This window comes from Cryptomeria japonica, chromosome 4, assembly GCF_030272615.1.
Source record: "Cryptomeria japonica chromosome 4, Sugi_1.0, whole genome shotgun sequence".
Taxonomy (NCBI): Eukaryota; Viridiplantae; Streptophyta; class Pinopsida; order Cupressales; family Cupressaceae; genus Cryptomeria; species Cryptomeria japonica.
In genome coordinates this window covers 728832198-728850568 of record NC_081408.1, presented here as the reverse complement: position 1 = coordinate 728850568, position 18371 = coordinate 728832198, and the positions used below count along the sequence as shown (strand labels likewise).

The 18371-nt window shown below is 32.4% G+C and overlaps 1 protein-coding gene across 1 annotated transcript; it reads left to right on the top strand.

Annotated features, from left to right (window-relative positions):
- Nucleotides 1-12944: 12944 nt before the first annotated feature.
- LOC131027488 (transcription factor MTB1-like) lies at nt 12945-14558 on the top strand. The gene is made up of 2 exons (XM_059219446.1): nt 12945-13571; nt 14103-14558. The coding sequence occupies exons 1-2, from the start codon at nt 13053-13055 to the stop codon at nt 14556-14558; spliced, it is 975 nt and encodes a 324-aa protein (XP_059075429.1). The 5' UTR covers nt 12945-13052.
- Nucleotides 14559-18371: the final 3813 nt, after the last annotated feature.

Here is an 18371-nt window from a genome sequence, read left to right as displayed (position 1 = left end):
CAGGGTACACTGTTTTCCCTTGCTGATTGGAAGAAACAATAACCTATCACTCTAATAGAAAACTTTAGCTCTGCATCAGTTACATTATTCACTTTCAATCCTCTACAATCGAATTCCACTCCGGTTAAGGTGATCAATTCCTTTTGTGATATCATCTTTTGATCTCGGGCATGATCATAAATAGGGTAACCGGTAATCAGATGAATGATTTCCTTGGTGATTTTGAATGGTTGCTCCTCTAACCACATGAAATCATCATTAACTCTGCTCAGAACAAACTTGACCCACTAGGGTTTGAAGACATGGGGATAGGTTAGGGCTTCAGTCAATCCCTTGATCTTAATGTGCTCATACTTGCTATCCAATTTCCCATCGGTGCACAATTCATCATAGGTGTCTTTGATTTCAACATGACCTAGTTCTTCAACTCGACATTTGGTGGAGAATTTGACATCCTCAACTAGTAAAACTCTATCCGGGATGAGTGAAAATGCAGTTTTGTCATTTGGTTTTGATGCTACTTTGGGAGTTAGATAGTATTTTAGTGAGGGCTTTTCAACATTATTAACAACAACGGGTTCTTGGATCTTCGGTGCCATTGTCACTTTCAGATAGAAATTATCAAAAGATCCTTAGGGTTTGAGAACTTTCAAATGATAGACGCTTTTCCTCTTAACAAATATGAAACAAAAATCTTCAACAGATATGATCGGTAAACCAGCTTAACAATGTGTTGAGATTGATGTAAATACCTTGAATTTCTCTTTGGAGGAGGTTTGATCACCTTGGAATTGCTTTGCTCTGCTCTCTTGAAAACTTGGTAAGTGAAAAAATGACCGTGTAAATGCTTTAAGTACACAATATACCTTATCGAGCTCCATGCAAGTTAGGTTAAAACATTAAATGCACTCGATTCCACTAAACTGATCTACTCTCCTTTTTTGCTTTAACCGAGTAGCCAGATTTCCTTCATTTATCGACTAGATAGGCTTCCTATAGTTACCGACTTGATAGGTTTCCTTTATAGTGCTTTCAAAAGACTTTGATAGAATTTCAAACTTACTAATACATCTTTAACTATGCAGATTTTGACTTAAGTACATAATAAAATAGGAACTGTTAAGATTTGACCTTTGAGAGAGTGCAGTCCCTTCATATCTTTATCGATTAATTTGGAATAGGTGCACCTAACTTGGTAGGTAAGGTGCTTTCTTCATTTGACACAATTTTCTTCTTTTTCCAAATCATCTATAATTTGTCTTTTATTTCTTCAGTGTCTCCTCTAGGTTGATCTCTGCAATCTCTAGCCAAGTGTCCAACTTTGTGACAATGAAAACATGCCATACTAGGATTTCTCCATGATCTTCGATTGTTCATTCCAAACCTTATAAAGGAGTTGGCACTTATATGTCCATATCTTCCACAACATTCACACCATATCCTTGTATTGTAATCCCATGGTACTGCAACATTTGGTTGGTTAAGTTCTCTGTGAGTTCGATAGTTTCTAGTATTTGCTTGGTGTGCAGATCACATATAGTTCTTTTGCTTAAACCAACACTTCTCGGTACTATGTCCATATCTATTCCAGTTTTTACAAAACCCTTTGAATTTTGTGTTCTTATAATTGCTAGAAGACTTTGTCCTACAATGGTTAAATGTGTGACCATATTTATTGCAATTGTAACAATAATCGTTGGACTTAGTCACATTCAGTTGCTTACCTTTTTTGATTTGGCACATGTTGGCATTATGACCTTGATTTTAATAGTAGTTGCAAATAGGCTTCTTTCTTTTGATGTTATTCTTGTTTCCAGCTTGCTTTGACAATTCTCCTCTCTTGATAGTATGAATTCCTTTCTCGGTAGAGTCTTTTCCTTTGTAACTAAGCCCTACATCTTTGTTGGGTCTTCTTGTATTTAGTTGCTCATCCGACATCTTTGATGCTTCATGACTCTTCTTCAGTGTTTCTTTGGATTTCTTCTCTATTTCAAGTTCATCGGTCAACCTTGATACTTCAAGTTTCAATGCTTGATTCTCATCATCTTTCAGATTTGCTTCATAATGTGCATAACCTAGTTGATCTGACAGATTTTGTTGAATCCCAGTCAATCTTATGATTCCATCATTCTTTTCAGATACTAATGCTTCAAGTTGTTGTTTTTCTCTTTCTAGATCTCTTACTTTATCCTCGATTGTCCTTAATGCATCCAGATTTTCAGTCATCTATGTGCTGAAATGCTCATGTTCTCTTTTCATTGCTTTTAGCTGATTAGTCAGTGCTTTGTTCTATTCTTTCAACACTTCAATCATTTCTTCAGTCTCTTCAGACATACTGTTATCAGATGATGTCTCAATTTGTTCCACTAACTCTTGAGAGTCCTGCAAATCATCAGATAATCTTCTTCTCACTTTCAATGATTTTTGCATTTGTCTTTGCATGTCTACAATCACTTGATTAGCATGATCAAACTCTTCTTGCAGATATACAATTCTCCGAGATTGTTTATAGCCTTCCATTGATAAGATCTTTCTCTTTAGGTTATTAAACCTTTTTCCAAGATTCAAGCTCTAATACCGATTGTTAGGCCCAATACAGAAAGCTAATGTACTGAGAGGGGAGGGGTGAATCAGTACTTCAAAACTTTTCTTCAACAATAACTTTACTATTAAGCATAAACTGAATAGTGTAGTAACATAATATAATGCTAAAGAAAATAAATAACAACCATACATGATTCACTCCATAACACATATATTTTGGTTATGCAGAAACTCTTGGTTAGAGAGAAAAAATATGGTGGGGATGACACCCACAACTTCACTACTGCAATAATAAAGGCTGCTCGGTTAGAGCTACTTGTTTAGCTATTTCTGATAGCTTACCCTATTAGGAGTATCAAGATCTATTAGATCTACCTTGCTAAAGGATTTTACAACACTTATTCTAAAATGTTGCACCTGGTTAAAGGGTTTACAATTTACAGACTTAGTTAGAGTCTTTTACCATGTTAAAGGTTTCTCTTACAACTTCAAAATATTACAATAAATCATTACAAATATTTGCAACTTTACATCTGGAATGTTATAGAAGATTCTATGTGCTCAAAATGATATTACCTTGCTTATAGCATACCTCGGTAATCCATATATTAACTCGGTAAACCCTTCTATTTACTCTGTTCCTTGACTATTCTCTGAAAGCCTTCTCGATGACCTCTGTGTTTCTTTGTCAACTGTAATAGTCATAACACTTTGTGATATCTCATGATTTTCCTTTTTGTATATGTCTTGCTTCACACACATGCACATATATACTTGCACATATATCTAATCCTGAATTCATGTTGTATAAATAGATCTCTTATGTCAGTGATCTGGTCCATGCTTTGATCTTACAAAAATGATTTCTTGAATGAATAACCATGCAAAATATTTCATTGGTTAGATGACCTCAAAATCATACACAATCTTTATGTGCAATTTCCAATGTGATAATGGTTACTTGTTCCTCGATCTATGTAACACGTTTCCCATATATGTCCAGGTTCAGTGAATCTGGTAACATGTTTCATTTGGTGTGTGTTCACTCAATATATCATTCTTGCTGCTCGGTAGACATAGAGTGTTACTCGGTAGAGTGTCCGGTGTATACTACACTCTGAGACTACTTTCTTCTATAACTGACTGAACTGTGCTTACCGACTAAAACATTCAGTAGAAGTAATCGACTTGAATATATAGAATAACTTTGAACATAAGACTAATGGCAATCTTAGTATGTAGTAACAGAGAATTCACATCCGATGAATTTAACAGCTATTGTGAGAAGAATGGGATAAGGAGACAGTTGTTTGCACCCTGGACACCTTAGCAGAATGGAGTTGTGGAAAGGAAGAACAAAACTATCTTGGATGGAGCTAGAACTATGATGATGGAAGCTAATCTACCTCATATCTACTAGAGAGAAGTTGTAAGCATGAGTATACACATTCAACAAAGTTCATATCAAAGGAGATACCGGTAAGACACCTTATGAGTTATGGTTTGGTCATACACTGATAAGTAAGTATTTAAAAATATTTGGTAGTAAATGCTATATCAAAAGAGATGATTCCATTGGAAAGTTTGATCCTAGATGTGATGAAGGAATATTTCCTGGTTATTCTAATGAAAGAAAAGCATATAGATGTTATAACAAAACATTGCAGAGAATTATGGAGAGCACAAATATCAAAGTGGATGAGAAGAATAGAAGTCAAATCAGAACCTATGAGAGAGAACCGATAGTGAAAATGATCATAATTGAATCAGTAGAACCTACACCAAAACAGAATGTTCAACCAGTTACTCTAGCAGTATCAGAAAATTCAACAGTAACTAAAGATTAGGACAGAGGAAAAAAAAATCAGAAGACTCCTAGGTATGTAAGGTTGAATCATTTTGAAGATCAAATGATTGGAGACAAAAGAAAAGGAGTGATGACAAGAAGAAGGTTGGTAGGTGATGAGGTATTTTTTATTTCTCAAGTTGAACTAACATCAGTAATTGAATCTTGTAAAGATGAAAGTTGGATGAAAGCTACGGAAGAATAATTAGATCAGATAGAAAAGAATAACACATGGAATTTAGTTTCCCAGCCTAAATATAAGAATGTTATTGGAACTAAATGGGTTTTTAAGAATAAATTGAATGAGGATGGACAAGTTGTGAGGAATAAAGCTAGATTGGTTTGTAAAGGATATTCTCAAAAGGAAGAAATTGATTGTGGTGAAACCTTTGCACCGATAGCTAGGATTGAAGCTGTGAGATTATTTCTTGCTTACGCTACACATAAGAACTACAAGGTTTATCATATGGATGTTAAGTGTGCATTTATGAATGGAGAGCTTGAAGAGGAAGTTTATATTAAGAAACCTGGTGGATTTTCACTTTCAGATGACAAAAACATGGTTTGCAAGTTAAAGAAAGCTTTATATAGATTGAAACAAGCCCCTAGAGCTTGGTATGCAAGACTCGATAAATATTTTTTGAAGCTTGATTTCACTAAAGGTAATGCTGATAGTAATTTATATTATAAGATAACTGATGATGACATATTGATTATTGAAGTCTTTGTTGATGATATCATTTTTGGAGGTGAAGATAAGTTGTGTATGAAATTCTCTAACAATATGAAGAATGAATTTGAGGTGTCTATGATTGGGGAGATGAGATTTTTCTTAGGTTTGCAGATTACTGAAACTGATAAAGGTATTTTCATCCATCAAACTAAGTATGCTAGAGAGTTGTTAAAGAAATTTGGTATGGAAAATTGTAAACCAGTTAGTACTCTAATGGTTACAAGTGAGAAATTGACAAAAAATGATGCATCTACACTGGTCAATCCTAATAGGTACAAGTCTATGATTGGTGGTTTGTTATATCTGATTAAGACTAGAGCGGATATAATGAATGTAGTTTGTATTGTATCAAGATATTAGAGTGATCCTAGAGAAAATCATGAGAGTGCGGTGAAAAGGATTTTTCAGGTATTTACAGGGAACAACTGAGTATGGTTTGCGGTATCTTAAAAATGATGAATTTACATTATGTGCATATACAAATGCAGATTGGGCTATAGATGTTGATCATTGAAAGAGAACATCCAGTGGAGCTTTCTTTCTTGGAAAGAAACTTGTCTCATGGATCAGTAGGAAGCAGTCATGCACTTCTTTATCTACTACTAAAGCTGAGTATGTTGATGTTGCTACTACCTGTACACAAGTTCTATGGATGAAGAAAATGTTGAAGGATATAAAGGTGGATTGTAATGAACCAATAGCTATTCACTCCAATAACTCTGTTGCTATTGATATATCAAAGAATCCGGTATTTCATTCTAAGACAAAGCACATATCTATCAAGTATAACTTTTTAAAGGAGAAGGTGGAAGCAAATGAAGTCAAACTGGTTTATGTGAACACTAAAGAGCAGATTGTAGAAATTTTCACTAAACCTTTGCCTAAAGAATCATTTGAGTACTTCAAAGACAGATTGGGGGTTTCTACCCTTCTAGTAGAGACCCGAATGATGCTGATTGAAATCAGTTTGGTATGCATTATCAGAGCTATTATTCATTTTGGATTGATGTGGTAGTGCCACTACTCAGGGGGATTAGTCAGTTGTAAGAATCAGAGGATTTATGAATTTTCTTTGATGTTTACATTGTTAGATTTCCTGGCATTGATGTCAAAGGGGGAGAGATATATGTGAAAAATAGAGCTTAATATAATATGAGTACCAAAACAACTCACAAACATGGCATTGATGTCTAATGTTTTTGTAGTTAGTGAGGCTCCTTTTTGTGATGAGTAGTGCGCTCTAGGTTGATGGCCTTCCTGCATGTGTAGGCCCCTCATATTGTAATCACATATTTACTGCAGAAGTATTATCTGACTGTGGGTAGGCTTCCTACCATGGCTTTTCCCTTTACCAGGTTTTCCACGTACAAATCTTGGTGTCATGTGTTATGGATGGATGGCAATTTTTCTGTGATTTATGCTTATGTTTAATTTCTATATCAGTTATTTTGGTATTTGGTTCATGCATTCTGGTATTAAGTTTATGTGTTCTAGTAATAAGGTTTTGAATGCTTAAAATTATGTAATCTGGTGACAACTGATTCACCCCCTCCCCCCTCTCAGTTGTCCTCTGGTTATTTGAGTTGTCTAACAAAAACAACTCACAAACATGATTTCAAAAATCTATGATTGCAAAATTGAACAAAAACCTTGCAAAAAAACAAAAATGTAGCTTTATGCAACATAAACATGATTTTTGCACACAAACTTGATAATATGATACACAGACCCGATTTTAGGGTGACAAATCTTGAAAAACAATAGAAAATTAGAAATGTAAAAATAACAGTTGTAGACGCGATCTAAGTTGTCGCAGACATAGAAAAACATAGAATCGTCGCAATGTCAAACCTACAACTTTGAAAAACACAAAATCCACAAACAAAAAAGTTAAAATAAAGGGACAAGAGTCACACTGGGCATGCCAAAATGTATATGGTGAAAAGTGGATAGTGAAAAACAACAATATTGAAAGACTAACAAGGATCAACCACAAAAACTGTAGCCTAACAACGAAAGCAATCCACCATACACAAATGAAGATACCTAAGATCATGAAAATTAATAAAAATAAATCAAATATACCATTCAAATGTCTAGTAGGGTTTCAATCAACATTTCTTCCTATATCCATTGATCTTGTTTGATATATTTTCTCTCATATTTTTTGTGTGCACAAGAGCTCAACAAAGAATAGAAATGTGGTTGATCTAGCTTGATTGCAAAAACATGATTGCATCTTTCATTAGGGTTGATAATGAAGGAGATTATCTTCTTATATAGAAGACACTATAATAAATGAAGGGATAAGATTAAGAGGTGTAAAGATAAATGGTCGACTAGGATTAAAGGGAAGGTAGAGGAAACAATTAAATGATAAAGGGGTAGGTAGAAGAATTAAGAGATGAATGACATGTGTCATGGGTAGAAAAGGCTAATGAATTAGTTAAATAAATAAATATTTATTTAATAAATTAATAGAGGAAGTGGGATCAATTAAATAAATAAAATATTTACTTAATTTAGGAAAAGGAAAATTTAAATAAATAAAAGTATTTATTTAAATGAGGAAAGGCATAGAAGATGATTAATGAATTAATTAAATAAATAGGATTTTATTTAATTAATAGAAGTCTTAGGATAAAATTATTAAATAAATAAAAAATATTTATTTAATTAGATAAGACAATTTTAGGTGTCTACACTTTCTTCTCTCCACATGACTCACCAAGTGTTATTCCAACCTAAATATCTACCTTTTGTGATAGGATGACTCCCACTTGATACTTGTTCTCTATGTTGATGACTTGATCATTACAAGGAACACCTCATCCATCATTAGCAGTGTAAAATATGCTTTGCATGAGAGATTTTCTATGACTTACTTGGGAATTTTTCACTACTTTCGCGGTATTGAGATATCTAAGTCATCTTCTGGTATTACACTTGCACAAGTATTCTCTTGATCTTATTGCATTGTTCTACATGGCTAATTGTAAGCCTGGACCAACTCCCTTTCTTTCAGGAGTCAAGCTTGAGGTTAAGTTTTCCACTCCACTTGTTGATGCCACATTATATCGTTAGCTTGTTCAAAGTCTCATCTACTTGACTCACACTCGCCCTAATATTTCCTTTGCATTTGGCATGGTTTCATTCTTTATGTAAGAAACACATGTGTTTCATTAGAAAGTCGCCAAATGCATCTTGCACTACATACATGATACACATCATTATAGGATTCACTATGAAGGAGGCACAAGACTTTGCTTGTTTGGTTACACAGAGTCAGATTGGGTTGGTGATCTTAATGATCTAATTCCACTTCAGGTTATAGCTATCATCTTGGTTTGGGCCCCATTTGTTGGCAGAGAAAGAAGTATCATGTTATTTTTCTTTCTTTGACTAAGGCTAAGCATCGAGGGATTATTAATCTAGTGATTGAGGTTATTTGTCTTCAAAATATTCTTATAGAGTTTGGTTTCACTACTCCATGGCCTACAGTCTTTCATTGTGACAATCAAAGTGCCATTTAGATCTCAAAGAATCCAGTCCAACATCGGCAGACCAAACAAATTAATATTTTCATGCACTACATCAAGGAGCTAATTCAATAATAGGTCATTGATTTGTAGTATTCTCCTACAGCAGAGTAGGTTGTCGACATCTCCACCAAACCCTTCACTACTAAGAATAAGTTTCATTAGTAGTGAGCTCTCTTGTGGGTGTAGGATATTTCATCAAGGGGGGTCAGCTAACTTCTCCTTCCTCTCTTATGGGGGTGACTTTTTCCTCTATGGAGGTTTTGTCCTTCTTCTTTGAGAGTTTCTTTGTACATTCATCTCTTTTGGGGGAGAGTTTTTTCCCACTCGGTTTTCTCCCTTTCTATGTTTGCGAGATATTGCATTGCTTTAATTGCATTTTTATTTGTACATGGGTACCTAAAATTGTATAATATTAAAAAATGGGATTAAAAATGTGTATTTTTACATGAGTTTTTAATTAAAGTAAGTGGCAAAGGGCCCAAACCCATTACAAATCAAACAAGATACATTAGAACCAATAAGGAAGGAAAACAAAGTTACACCCAAGTAACTCAAGAATAGAACCGCAAAGCTAAATCAGAAAACACGAATACACATAACCGGGAATCAGAAAAGGAACTGAGGAGCAAGCCCAAAATTATCTAAGCTTTTTGGGTCAATAAAGATAGACCTTATTTATTTCATCATACAAATATCCAAGAAGAATATTTTTTAGGAGAAACAAGAAGAGTGGAGTCAACATAACCATCTAGATTAGTTGATGAGTATAAGAGTCAATCTGCCAAACCTAGAAGGGGAAACTAAAATTTTGGAGGAGGGAGTTAGGGACCATGGAGGGGATTAGTCCAATGTTCAAGAGGGAGCCCAAAGGAGTATCAATATTCTACAAAGATGGAACAACAAGAGAAAGAGTTGTTGAGGAATAAGAAACACCAACCGTAGAGATAGTGGATACTAGGATAAGGGTAGCAAGGGTTGAGCATACGTGAACCACCAATACAAGGTCGATCAACAAAGACAGGGGAGCCGAAGTTGTAGGAGAGTCCAAAGATAAATTAGAATCCACTGGGAAGATTGTGATATGGAAATGTTTAAGATCTTTCTACCAAGTGGGATAGGACTATAGCCAAGACCTATGAGTGCAGAAAGATGCCAAGTGCCTAGTTGCAAAGCATTGTGTGCAACTAAAAGGAACCTCTTAATATTCTAAGATTTGTCTCTACTATGACTCACCAATCTTAAGAGAAATATGAATATGGACTAGTTTCAAGAGGTCTAATTCCACAAAAATTATTACAATAGAGGTATAGGAGAAGAGCCTAGTATTAGGGTCAACTTTGATGAAGTAGCCTAGTTTGTTACGAATGGATTCATCAGTGACAAAGCAATAGAATTGGAGAGGAAGATAGTGAAGCCTAACCTAAGTATGGAAAAAATTAGTAGGATCCACAAGGTTATTAAAGGATGGAGTCTAAGGGCAGAGGGAAAGAGAATAAGAACCCCACTTCCACAAACCCAATGATAGAACAACATCTCTATCATCCATATTATCAAAGAAAATCATAAAAAATAGACAAGCACATGGGTGAATTTCCAATTTTCCTAACACTATTAGGTTCTAGTGTTCAAAGATCTAGGAGCATAATTTTGAGAGAGAAGGCCACAAACAGCTTAATCTCTCGATCGAAGCCAAGTTTTTAAAATATTCAATGTAGTCCAAAGCCTCATTTTCCAAAACCATGTCTAGAATAGAGGAGGCACAAGGGAGACATTTAATTGGTTAAGCCAAAGATCCTCTTGGGGGTTTTCAAAGTAGATCCACAAAGGAATTATTAGGTAGAGTTGACAAAAGCATTAAATTTCAATGTAGTAGGTAGGGTACTCTTGGAGGGGGACACTTCCTTGTTGGAAATGTCAACAAGAGGAGAGCCATTTCTTGGTGAATTACAACTAGGAGAGTTGTTAACAAGGGAATCGTTGTAGCTAGACATCATGGACAAGAGATGGATTTATTTGAAATTTGGGGATGGGAGGGTGAGCGGGAGGCCATCTCGAGATTATCTCACTATTCTATTACCAACACAATAGATAGCACCCAAATTGTTAATAGATAAAGATATTAATAATTATATAAACAATTTCAGATGCAATTGTTTCTTCCTAAAGATTGGTACCAATAACATTGTGTTAAAAATATAGTAATATTAAATATAGAAAATTATTAATTATTCAGATTATATAGTATTATAGTGAGAGGTGTTAATATAATATGATAGGAAGGTTATTGAATGCAATGAGTTATATTGTGTCTACAAATCCTAGTTTCCTTTCTACAATTGTAATTTAAAGTACCTAAAGTTTATTTAGGCTAATTGATCTAATGCAATTGTTGACAAGAGTCTAATTAAAAATTATCCAACTATGTAATGAAATAAAACAACACATAATGAAATCCAATGAATTAATAGAATGTCAATAGGTTGTTTATTTATACACGGTAACAATGAAATTATAATTTGTTGTAAAGGGTTCCCAACATGTTAAGTCAATCCATTTGCATAAAAACGGACACAATTATATACAAATTTCAAAATTTAAATGACACGACAATATAATGTCAATATTGAATCTCAAACTTGATTACCTAATTCAACTTCCTATTGAATTGGGGTCAACTAAACTATCTTTATATAATCAAAAGTGATGTTTGTATAAATTAGATTTAAGTTATTTATTTGGTTTAAACAAGATGTCGCCGATAGATTTTTCGTCAGTTTCGCCTTACCACATAATTATCTTTATATTATTAAAAATAGTATTCAAATTATATTTTAAAATTCTAATTAATCAATAAACAATCTCATTGAAACGATATAATTTAATTTATTTTATAAACTCAAATTCCTAGACATTTAAACATGCGATGACATTTATAAAATAGTTTAATGAAAACAAAATTTCAGCAATCAATCCAAATAGTATTTTAATGGTAATATAAGATTTAAATACCACATTAGGGTTTGATAATTTGTGTTTTACCTAAATGGGCTCTAATTTTATATAGATAAAAGTATACCTGATCCTCAAACGCGTGTTAAATCCAAAACACTAGTCCAACATGTTTTATTTCAAGGGATATTAAATTGTTTGTGTTGGTGTGAAAGGAATTTCATCACTTTTTTCCCATAATTTCCCTCGTGCTGCTATTAATCTACACAGCAAACTTTTGACATGGAATACAAAATACAAAATTGTCAGTGGGTACAGGGAACCCATATGGGCCAAATATAAAATTAATTATTCATTCACATTTACCATAAATGGTATCTTGAAATGCTCGAATAAGATTTTTCACGTGAATTCGTAGTAATCATGGAATTTCGTAAACATTGTATTTTTAAAGTTTCGAAGAATAACAACAATTTCCAACACATCAAACGAAAAAATATATTAAAATTAATACCACCGCTTATAAACAGTTTGACAGGGTAAATCAATTAGTTGATTTTACGTTTGATAATCTAATTCTTAAGTTGATTTTTTAATAGATAATTTTTTTGTTATGAATTAGTGTGGTCATAAAGAAGATCACATTTCGATCATAAGAACACAACAATAACATTTCAGTTTGACAGTAAGAACAATTACATCACATTTTAATAATTATTTTATGTCAATACTGACAATAATATAAAAAATATTGTTAGACATTCATGAACAAAGTGATTTCTTAATTGAGCAATTTCATAGATTAATTATTTGATTTCTAAATGGTTGAAAGTATAATTGATAGTAACCAATTAATGTAGTAGCAACTAGAAATTGCAAAGTTGTTAAGCATTAAGTTTGATTATTTATGCTCTGAGAGGGGATGCACCTATTATCACAAATTAGATCATAAAAAATTGACCATAATAGAAATAATAAAAAATAAACTATTAAGACACTTATGTTTTATGGTTTCATTTGAATATATAAAAATGAACATAAACAAAAGTGAATAATAAATTGTAAAATTTCTAATGACCATAATTTATACTGAATATAACACTGGCAAAATTCAATTATTAGTTTAAACTATATTGATTGATAGATAATACAAACCATAATCATTGCATTATTACGATGACTAAGGGGAGTGGATGGAATAATGGCAAACTATGCATGTTGTTAAAAATAAAAATGTGCATCCAGACAAAACGAATGAATTCAGCCCGAAAATCGCTTAGCAGATGTGGAAATGATAAAATGTGTAAATGGTTAAGGAACAAAAAACATGTTAAATCGCCGACTAGATCTCTATTTTCCTTGAGCGGATCTCTTCATAAATGGATTTCTTTGTTACAGTCAAAGATCGAAATCCAGAGTAAAACTAAAACATCAGACCATGGAGACATACAGTTTCAGTACAAGCATTGGTGCCTTCAGCGCCATTGAATCTCTTTTAGAGATTAGCGAGACTGATTTCAGGAATGATGCTTCTGAAATCATTATAATGGACGACGCCCAATTTGAGATTCCTATTTCTGATGTCATGATGGACGCATTTTGTCAAGAGCCGGAGATATCCTCAGAAAATAGGATTCGTGAGCCGCAGCATAGTGCCTTCAGTGCGTACATAAAACCTCAAGCAAACGCCGCCGCGGATTCTTCCGCATCCTGTGAGAATCTGCACAAAAGATGTTTCAGATTTCTGAGAAAAATCGATCAAGATAGAAAGGTAGAGGTCCAGAGATCACGCCGATCGGCTTCTGCTGTTGCTCGCAACAATAATCAAAGGTTAAAGGCGAAAAAGAAGGATCAATCTAAATCGGCATTTAAGCACATGATTGCAGAGCGCAATAGGAGAGTTAAATTGAAAGAGCATTTCGAGAATCTTTACAAACTTCTTCCAAGAAATTGCAAGGTATGATATTACAGAAAGCGTCTTTATAATCTTTTCCCTACAAATTTCTACTCATATGAAATTTTATGAAGTTGTAGTTAAATCTTCTGAAAATGTGTTGCAATACGGTACAGCCTTTGTGCTGTTTGTTCAGATTTAATTCAGCTGTAGAATTGCAACTTAATAAATTTAGGAATTTTATTTTACCGCCTGTTCACTTCCGGCACTCTACTGTAGAATTTTCACTCTCTTTTCAAAGAAATTGCAGATTATGATATTATCATAGCGCCATTATAGTTTATTTTCCTAATTGATCTGAACTTTTATGAATTTTTAGTTTAGCAACAATAATCGGTTAAATATTCTAAAAGTATGTTATGCTTGTGCTGTGAGTTCGGATTTACTTCACCTGTCGAACTGCAACGTAATAAACTTTAGAATATTCGTTTCATCCTTGGTTAACTTTCGGCAATGGTTTTATCCTTACAAGCAGATTCTGGCATAGAGAAACAAGAGATTTCTTTTTCTGACTTTTGATGTCCTTGTTTGCAGAACGATAAGCATTCAATATTGGCGAATACAACATACTATTTGACAGAACTAAAGTTTCGCGTTTGCGAGCTGGAAAAACAGAGTGAAAGCGTTGACGAATCGATTCCGAGGAATTTCTCAAATAGCGAGGAAGGAAGTGCAGGGTTCGAGTCCCATGGCAATCCTTTCAATTCAAACAGCATATTACTTTACCGAAGCGACGATGTGATTTTGGAGCAATGCGATGACATCCCCTGTCAAGTTAAAATTATAATTAATGTGCAGATTACAATGGCTTCTTGCTCAGCAAGTCTATTTCTCAGAGTAATAGATGATAAGCATTTGACAAGTCTAGATGATAAGCATTTGACAAGTTTTGAAATCGCCTATAATCTAATTCTGAAATCTGATTTTTCAAACAAGCGACGATTTACTTGGAAATTTCCAAATTGTGAGGGAATCTATTTACCAAATTAATGAATAGGAATGTGTCACTTGTAAATTGCACAAAGATATGAATACAAAAGTTTTGAGTAATATTATTGGTTTTGAGTAATATTATTTATGCTATGGAGAAAGCATGTGCTTTCAATTCATATTGGGGTGCAGGCTATGTTGTGGATTAGAAATTTTATAAATAATGGTATTCGATATTTTATATATATATACTATCTTGAAAGAAAAAGAAGTTATGTCGTAGATATCATAGGGTCTCTTTTTTTAAGTATGAGCATATATGACATATGAACATATCAATGCAATTGAGGATAACAAATTCTATCTTCAAATAAAGTTGACATGTTATTAAATATCAAACCAAAGGCATACAGATCTATTTTCAATTCATATTGCCCTGTAAGCTATATTGTGTATTAGTAACTATATAAACAATTACTCTCAATATATCATATATAATGACACATAATCATAATTATTTACATACATACATACATACATACATATACACATACACATACACATACACATACACATACACATACACATGCACATGCACATGAACATGCACATGCACATGAACATGAATACGTACAAACACATGCACATACACATACACATACACATATACGTACACATACACGTACACGTACACATGTGCATACAGATGCACATGCACACGCACATACACATATATACAAATATACATATACATATATACATATACATACATACATATATGCGCATACACATACATTCATACATACATATTTGAAAGAAAAGAAGTTATCCTTTAGATATCAATGCACCTATTTTTTTAGCATAGGCATATATTATACATAAACATATCGATGTAACTGAAGATAGCAAATTATATTTACAAACAGAGTTAAGATGATACTTTATCAAAACAAAGGCATATAGGTGTGAATGCATGGATATAAACAAGGTAAGTAGGTTTAACTTTATTTTGATATTAACTTAAACAATGTGATAACGATTATATATAAGCATCATCAATCATCCAGAGTACATACACTATGCAAATTCTACATAAAACTATGTCATGTGCGTAGTAGGTAGCCATCATGATCATTATTTACTAAATGGCTAGATCTCTTCTCCTTGACCATGTCCCTATCTTTGACTCTCACCTGCACTCAATCACACTTAGTCACATGTCAATAGGTCAGTCTAAAAACCATAGTCGAGGCATAATGATATAATGATAACATAATAACTAATTCATCATTTCATTTGCATTTAATAATTTAGTCTTGTTTATTATATTATTAAAGTAAGTAAATAGATGGGATGTGATATCCTTCCCCACTAGGAAGAGACATCATCCCAATGTCTTATTGGACAAATGCTAATACATTAAAAGTATATTAAACTAAAACATAGTAATACTCTATATCCTTTGCCTATTCATGTATTACTATCTAATGGTTACATATATCATTGATTAAAATTGTTCTATTGAATTGGCAAAACCAAAGATAGTATGTTCCACCTTTCAATTTCAAAAGCTAGGTTACCTCCTTTTCGATAATGTCCCTTTTTTCTCACGATGGTATCATTCGATCTGTAGCAAATAGAGTAATAACACTAACCTAAATTACTTTAACAACCATAATTAAAATTTAAAACATATATACTAAAATTTTTATCCTTATCCAAATACGATTTACTCATCTCAAGGTTTTAGTTAACAAAAACAATGTTTATATTTCCTAACATAACTTTAAAATCATATTCATACACATACATACTTGCGCTTAACATTCCTTTGTGATTGGATGAGTTGATTATATTCCTTATCACATTCCTGACATGATCTTATATACATTTGCACTATTATCAACACTTCATAGAAAGGTCATTTGATGTTCAACATTTTTAAGAAAACAATGATCATATAAGGACTACAAACTCCAATCTAAGAATACCTGAAGGCTAGATAACTACTTCATCATATATATAGATTAATGAATAAATTATTCACATGTACCACTTTCACAAGTGATACTCAAGTCTGTCTATAATGTATTCTTGCATGTCACCTACAAAGTTGGTGTATCCATCTCTATTGAATGATACACACCTTTGATGTAATATTATATAATATTGATATAATAACAACTATAGTATAAATAATAATATATAATATAAATAAATTAATGAATATATATTTGTGTATGTATGTATGTATGTATGTATGTATGTATGTATGTATGTATGTATATACACATATATACATAAACATTTATACACACACACATACATATATATAGAGATATATATGTTAGTATAATAATTTTTGCAAACATCTTAAGAAATTAGATTATATAATTTTTTTTTAATTTCATATCAACCATATTCATTAAATTATTTAGAATCCAAATGTAAATTTAAAGGAGAAACATAAGAAAAATAGAACACTGTAGAAATTTTAATTTAACTATAATATTTGAATTTTATATCATGCAAACAAATATGAAAACAATAACTTTCAACATTAGGGATTGTGAAAATCTAATATCATTAATGGAAATTTATATATTTTCATTTCAATTCAATGTGCAAAATATAGTATTTTGGCCTAAAGAAATAATCGAACACTCATTATCAAAGCAAGTGAAATTTCTACCCACTATACTCAAAAAAATGTTATGACAAGTTATCTAAGTATGAACACAGAACAATGATATACATATATTTATTAGAGTGGGGTCGATTTTACCTAATCTTTTACTTCCCTTAATACTATAATTAATGATAATTTTGTATAGGCATTGACATTGTAAGAGATATATGATGCATTAATGTAAGTTTTGGTATGGGAAAAAAAAGTAAGTGATGTTTTTGTTATTGAAGTGGAATGTGATTAAAATTATTCATTCAATAAGATTATAGAATTTCAAAAAAAGTTTGCATAAAAAATGTGTATATCTACCTAGTTAAGATAAGATAAACTAAATAAAAAAATTATAGCACATAATTTATTGCAAGACACAAATATTAGTAATTAAGTAAGCAACTCTAGTTTCAATAGTATCTTCCTAAAGATTGGTACTAATCATATTCTCTCAAATAGATAGTGTATATGGTGAAAATGGATAACAATAACAATGATATTGAAAGGCTAAATGAATTCAACCACAAAACCCTAGCCTAACAACAACAAAGATCCACCATAACATATGAAGATTACCTAAGACAATGCAAATCAAATTAAATCACAAAGATTATACCATCACATGTCCAATAGGGTTTGGATCTCCATTCTTCCTATCTCCATTGATCTTGCTTGATATATTTGCTCTCAAATTTTATGTGCACAAGAGCTCAACAAAGAACGAAATGTGGTTGCAAGTAGGATCGCCTATGTTCAAAAGCGTAGTGTAGTCAAGTAGTCAACAGGGGGTTTGATAATGAAGGAAGCATCTCCTTATATAGAAGACACTATATGAAATGGAGGGATAAGATTGAGAGGTGTAAAAGGAGGTCGGCTATGATTAGAGGGTAGGTAAAAGAAATAATAAAATAATGAGAGGGGTAGGTAGTGTATGAATTAAGAGATGAATGACATGTGTCATGGGTAGAAAAGGTTAATGAATTAATTAAATAAATAAAGAGTTATTGAATTAATAGAAGGAGTGGGATAATTAAATAAATAAAATATTTATTTAATTTAGGAAAAGGATAATTTAAATAAATAAATGTATTTATTTAAATGAGAAATAAGGCTAGAAGAGGATAAATGAATTAATTAAATAAATAAAGATTTATTCAATTAATAGATGAATTAGGCTTAAATAATTAAATAAA

What these genes read in the sequence shown, in the direction of transcription:
- LOC131027488 (XM_059219446.1), top strand. Translation starts at nt 13,053, where the DNA reads ATGGAGACATACAGTTTCAGTACAAGCATTGGTGCCTTCAGCGCCATT. An exon ending in TTCTTCCAAGAAATTGCAAG is followed by an intron (nt 13,572 to 14,102) that starts GTATGATATTAC and finishes CCTTGTTTGCAG; the next exon opens with AACGATAAGCATTCAATATT.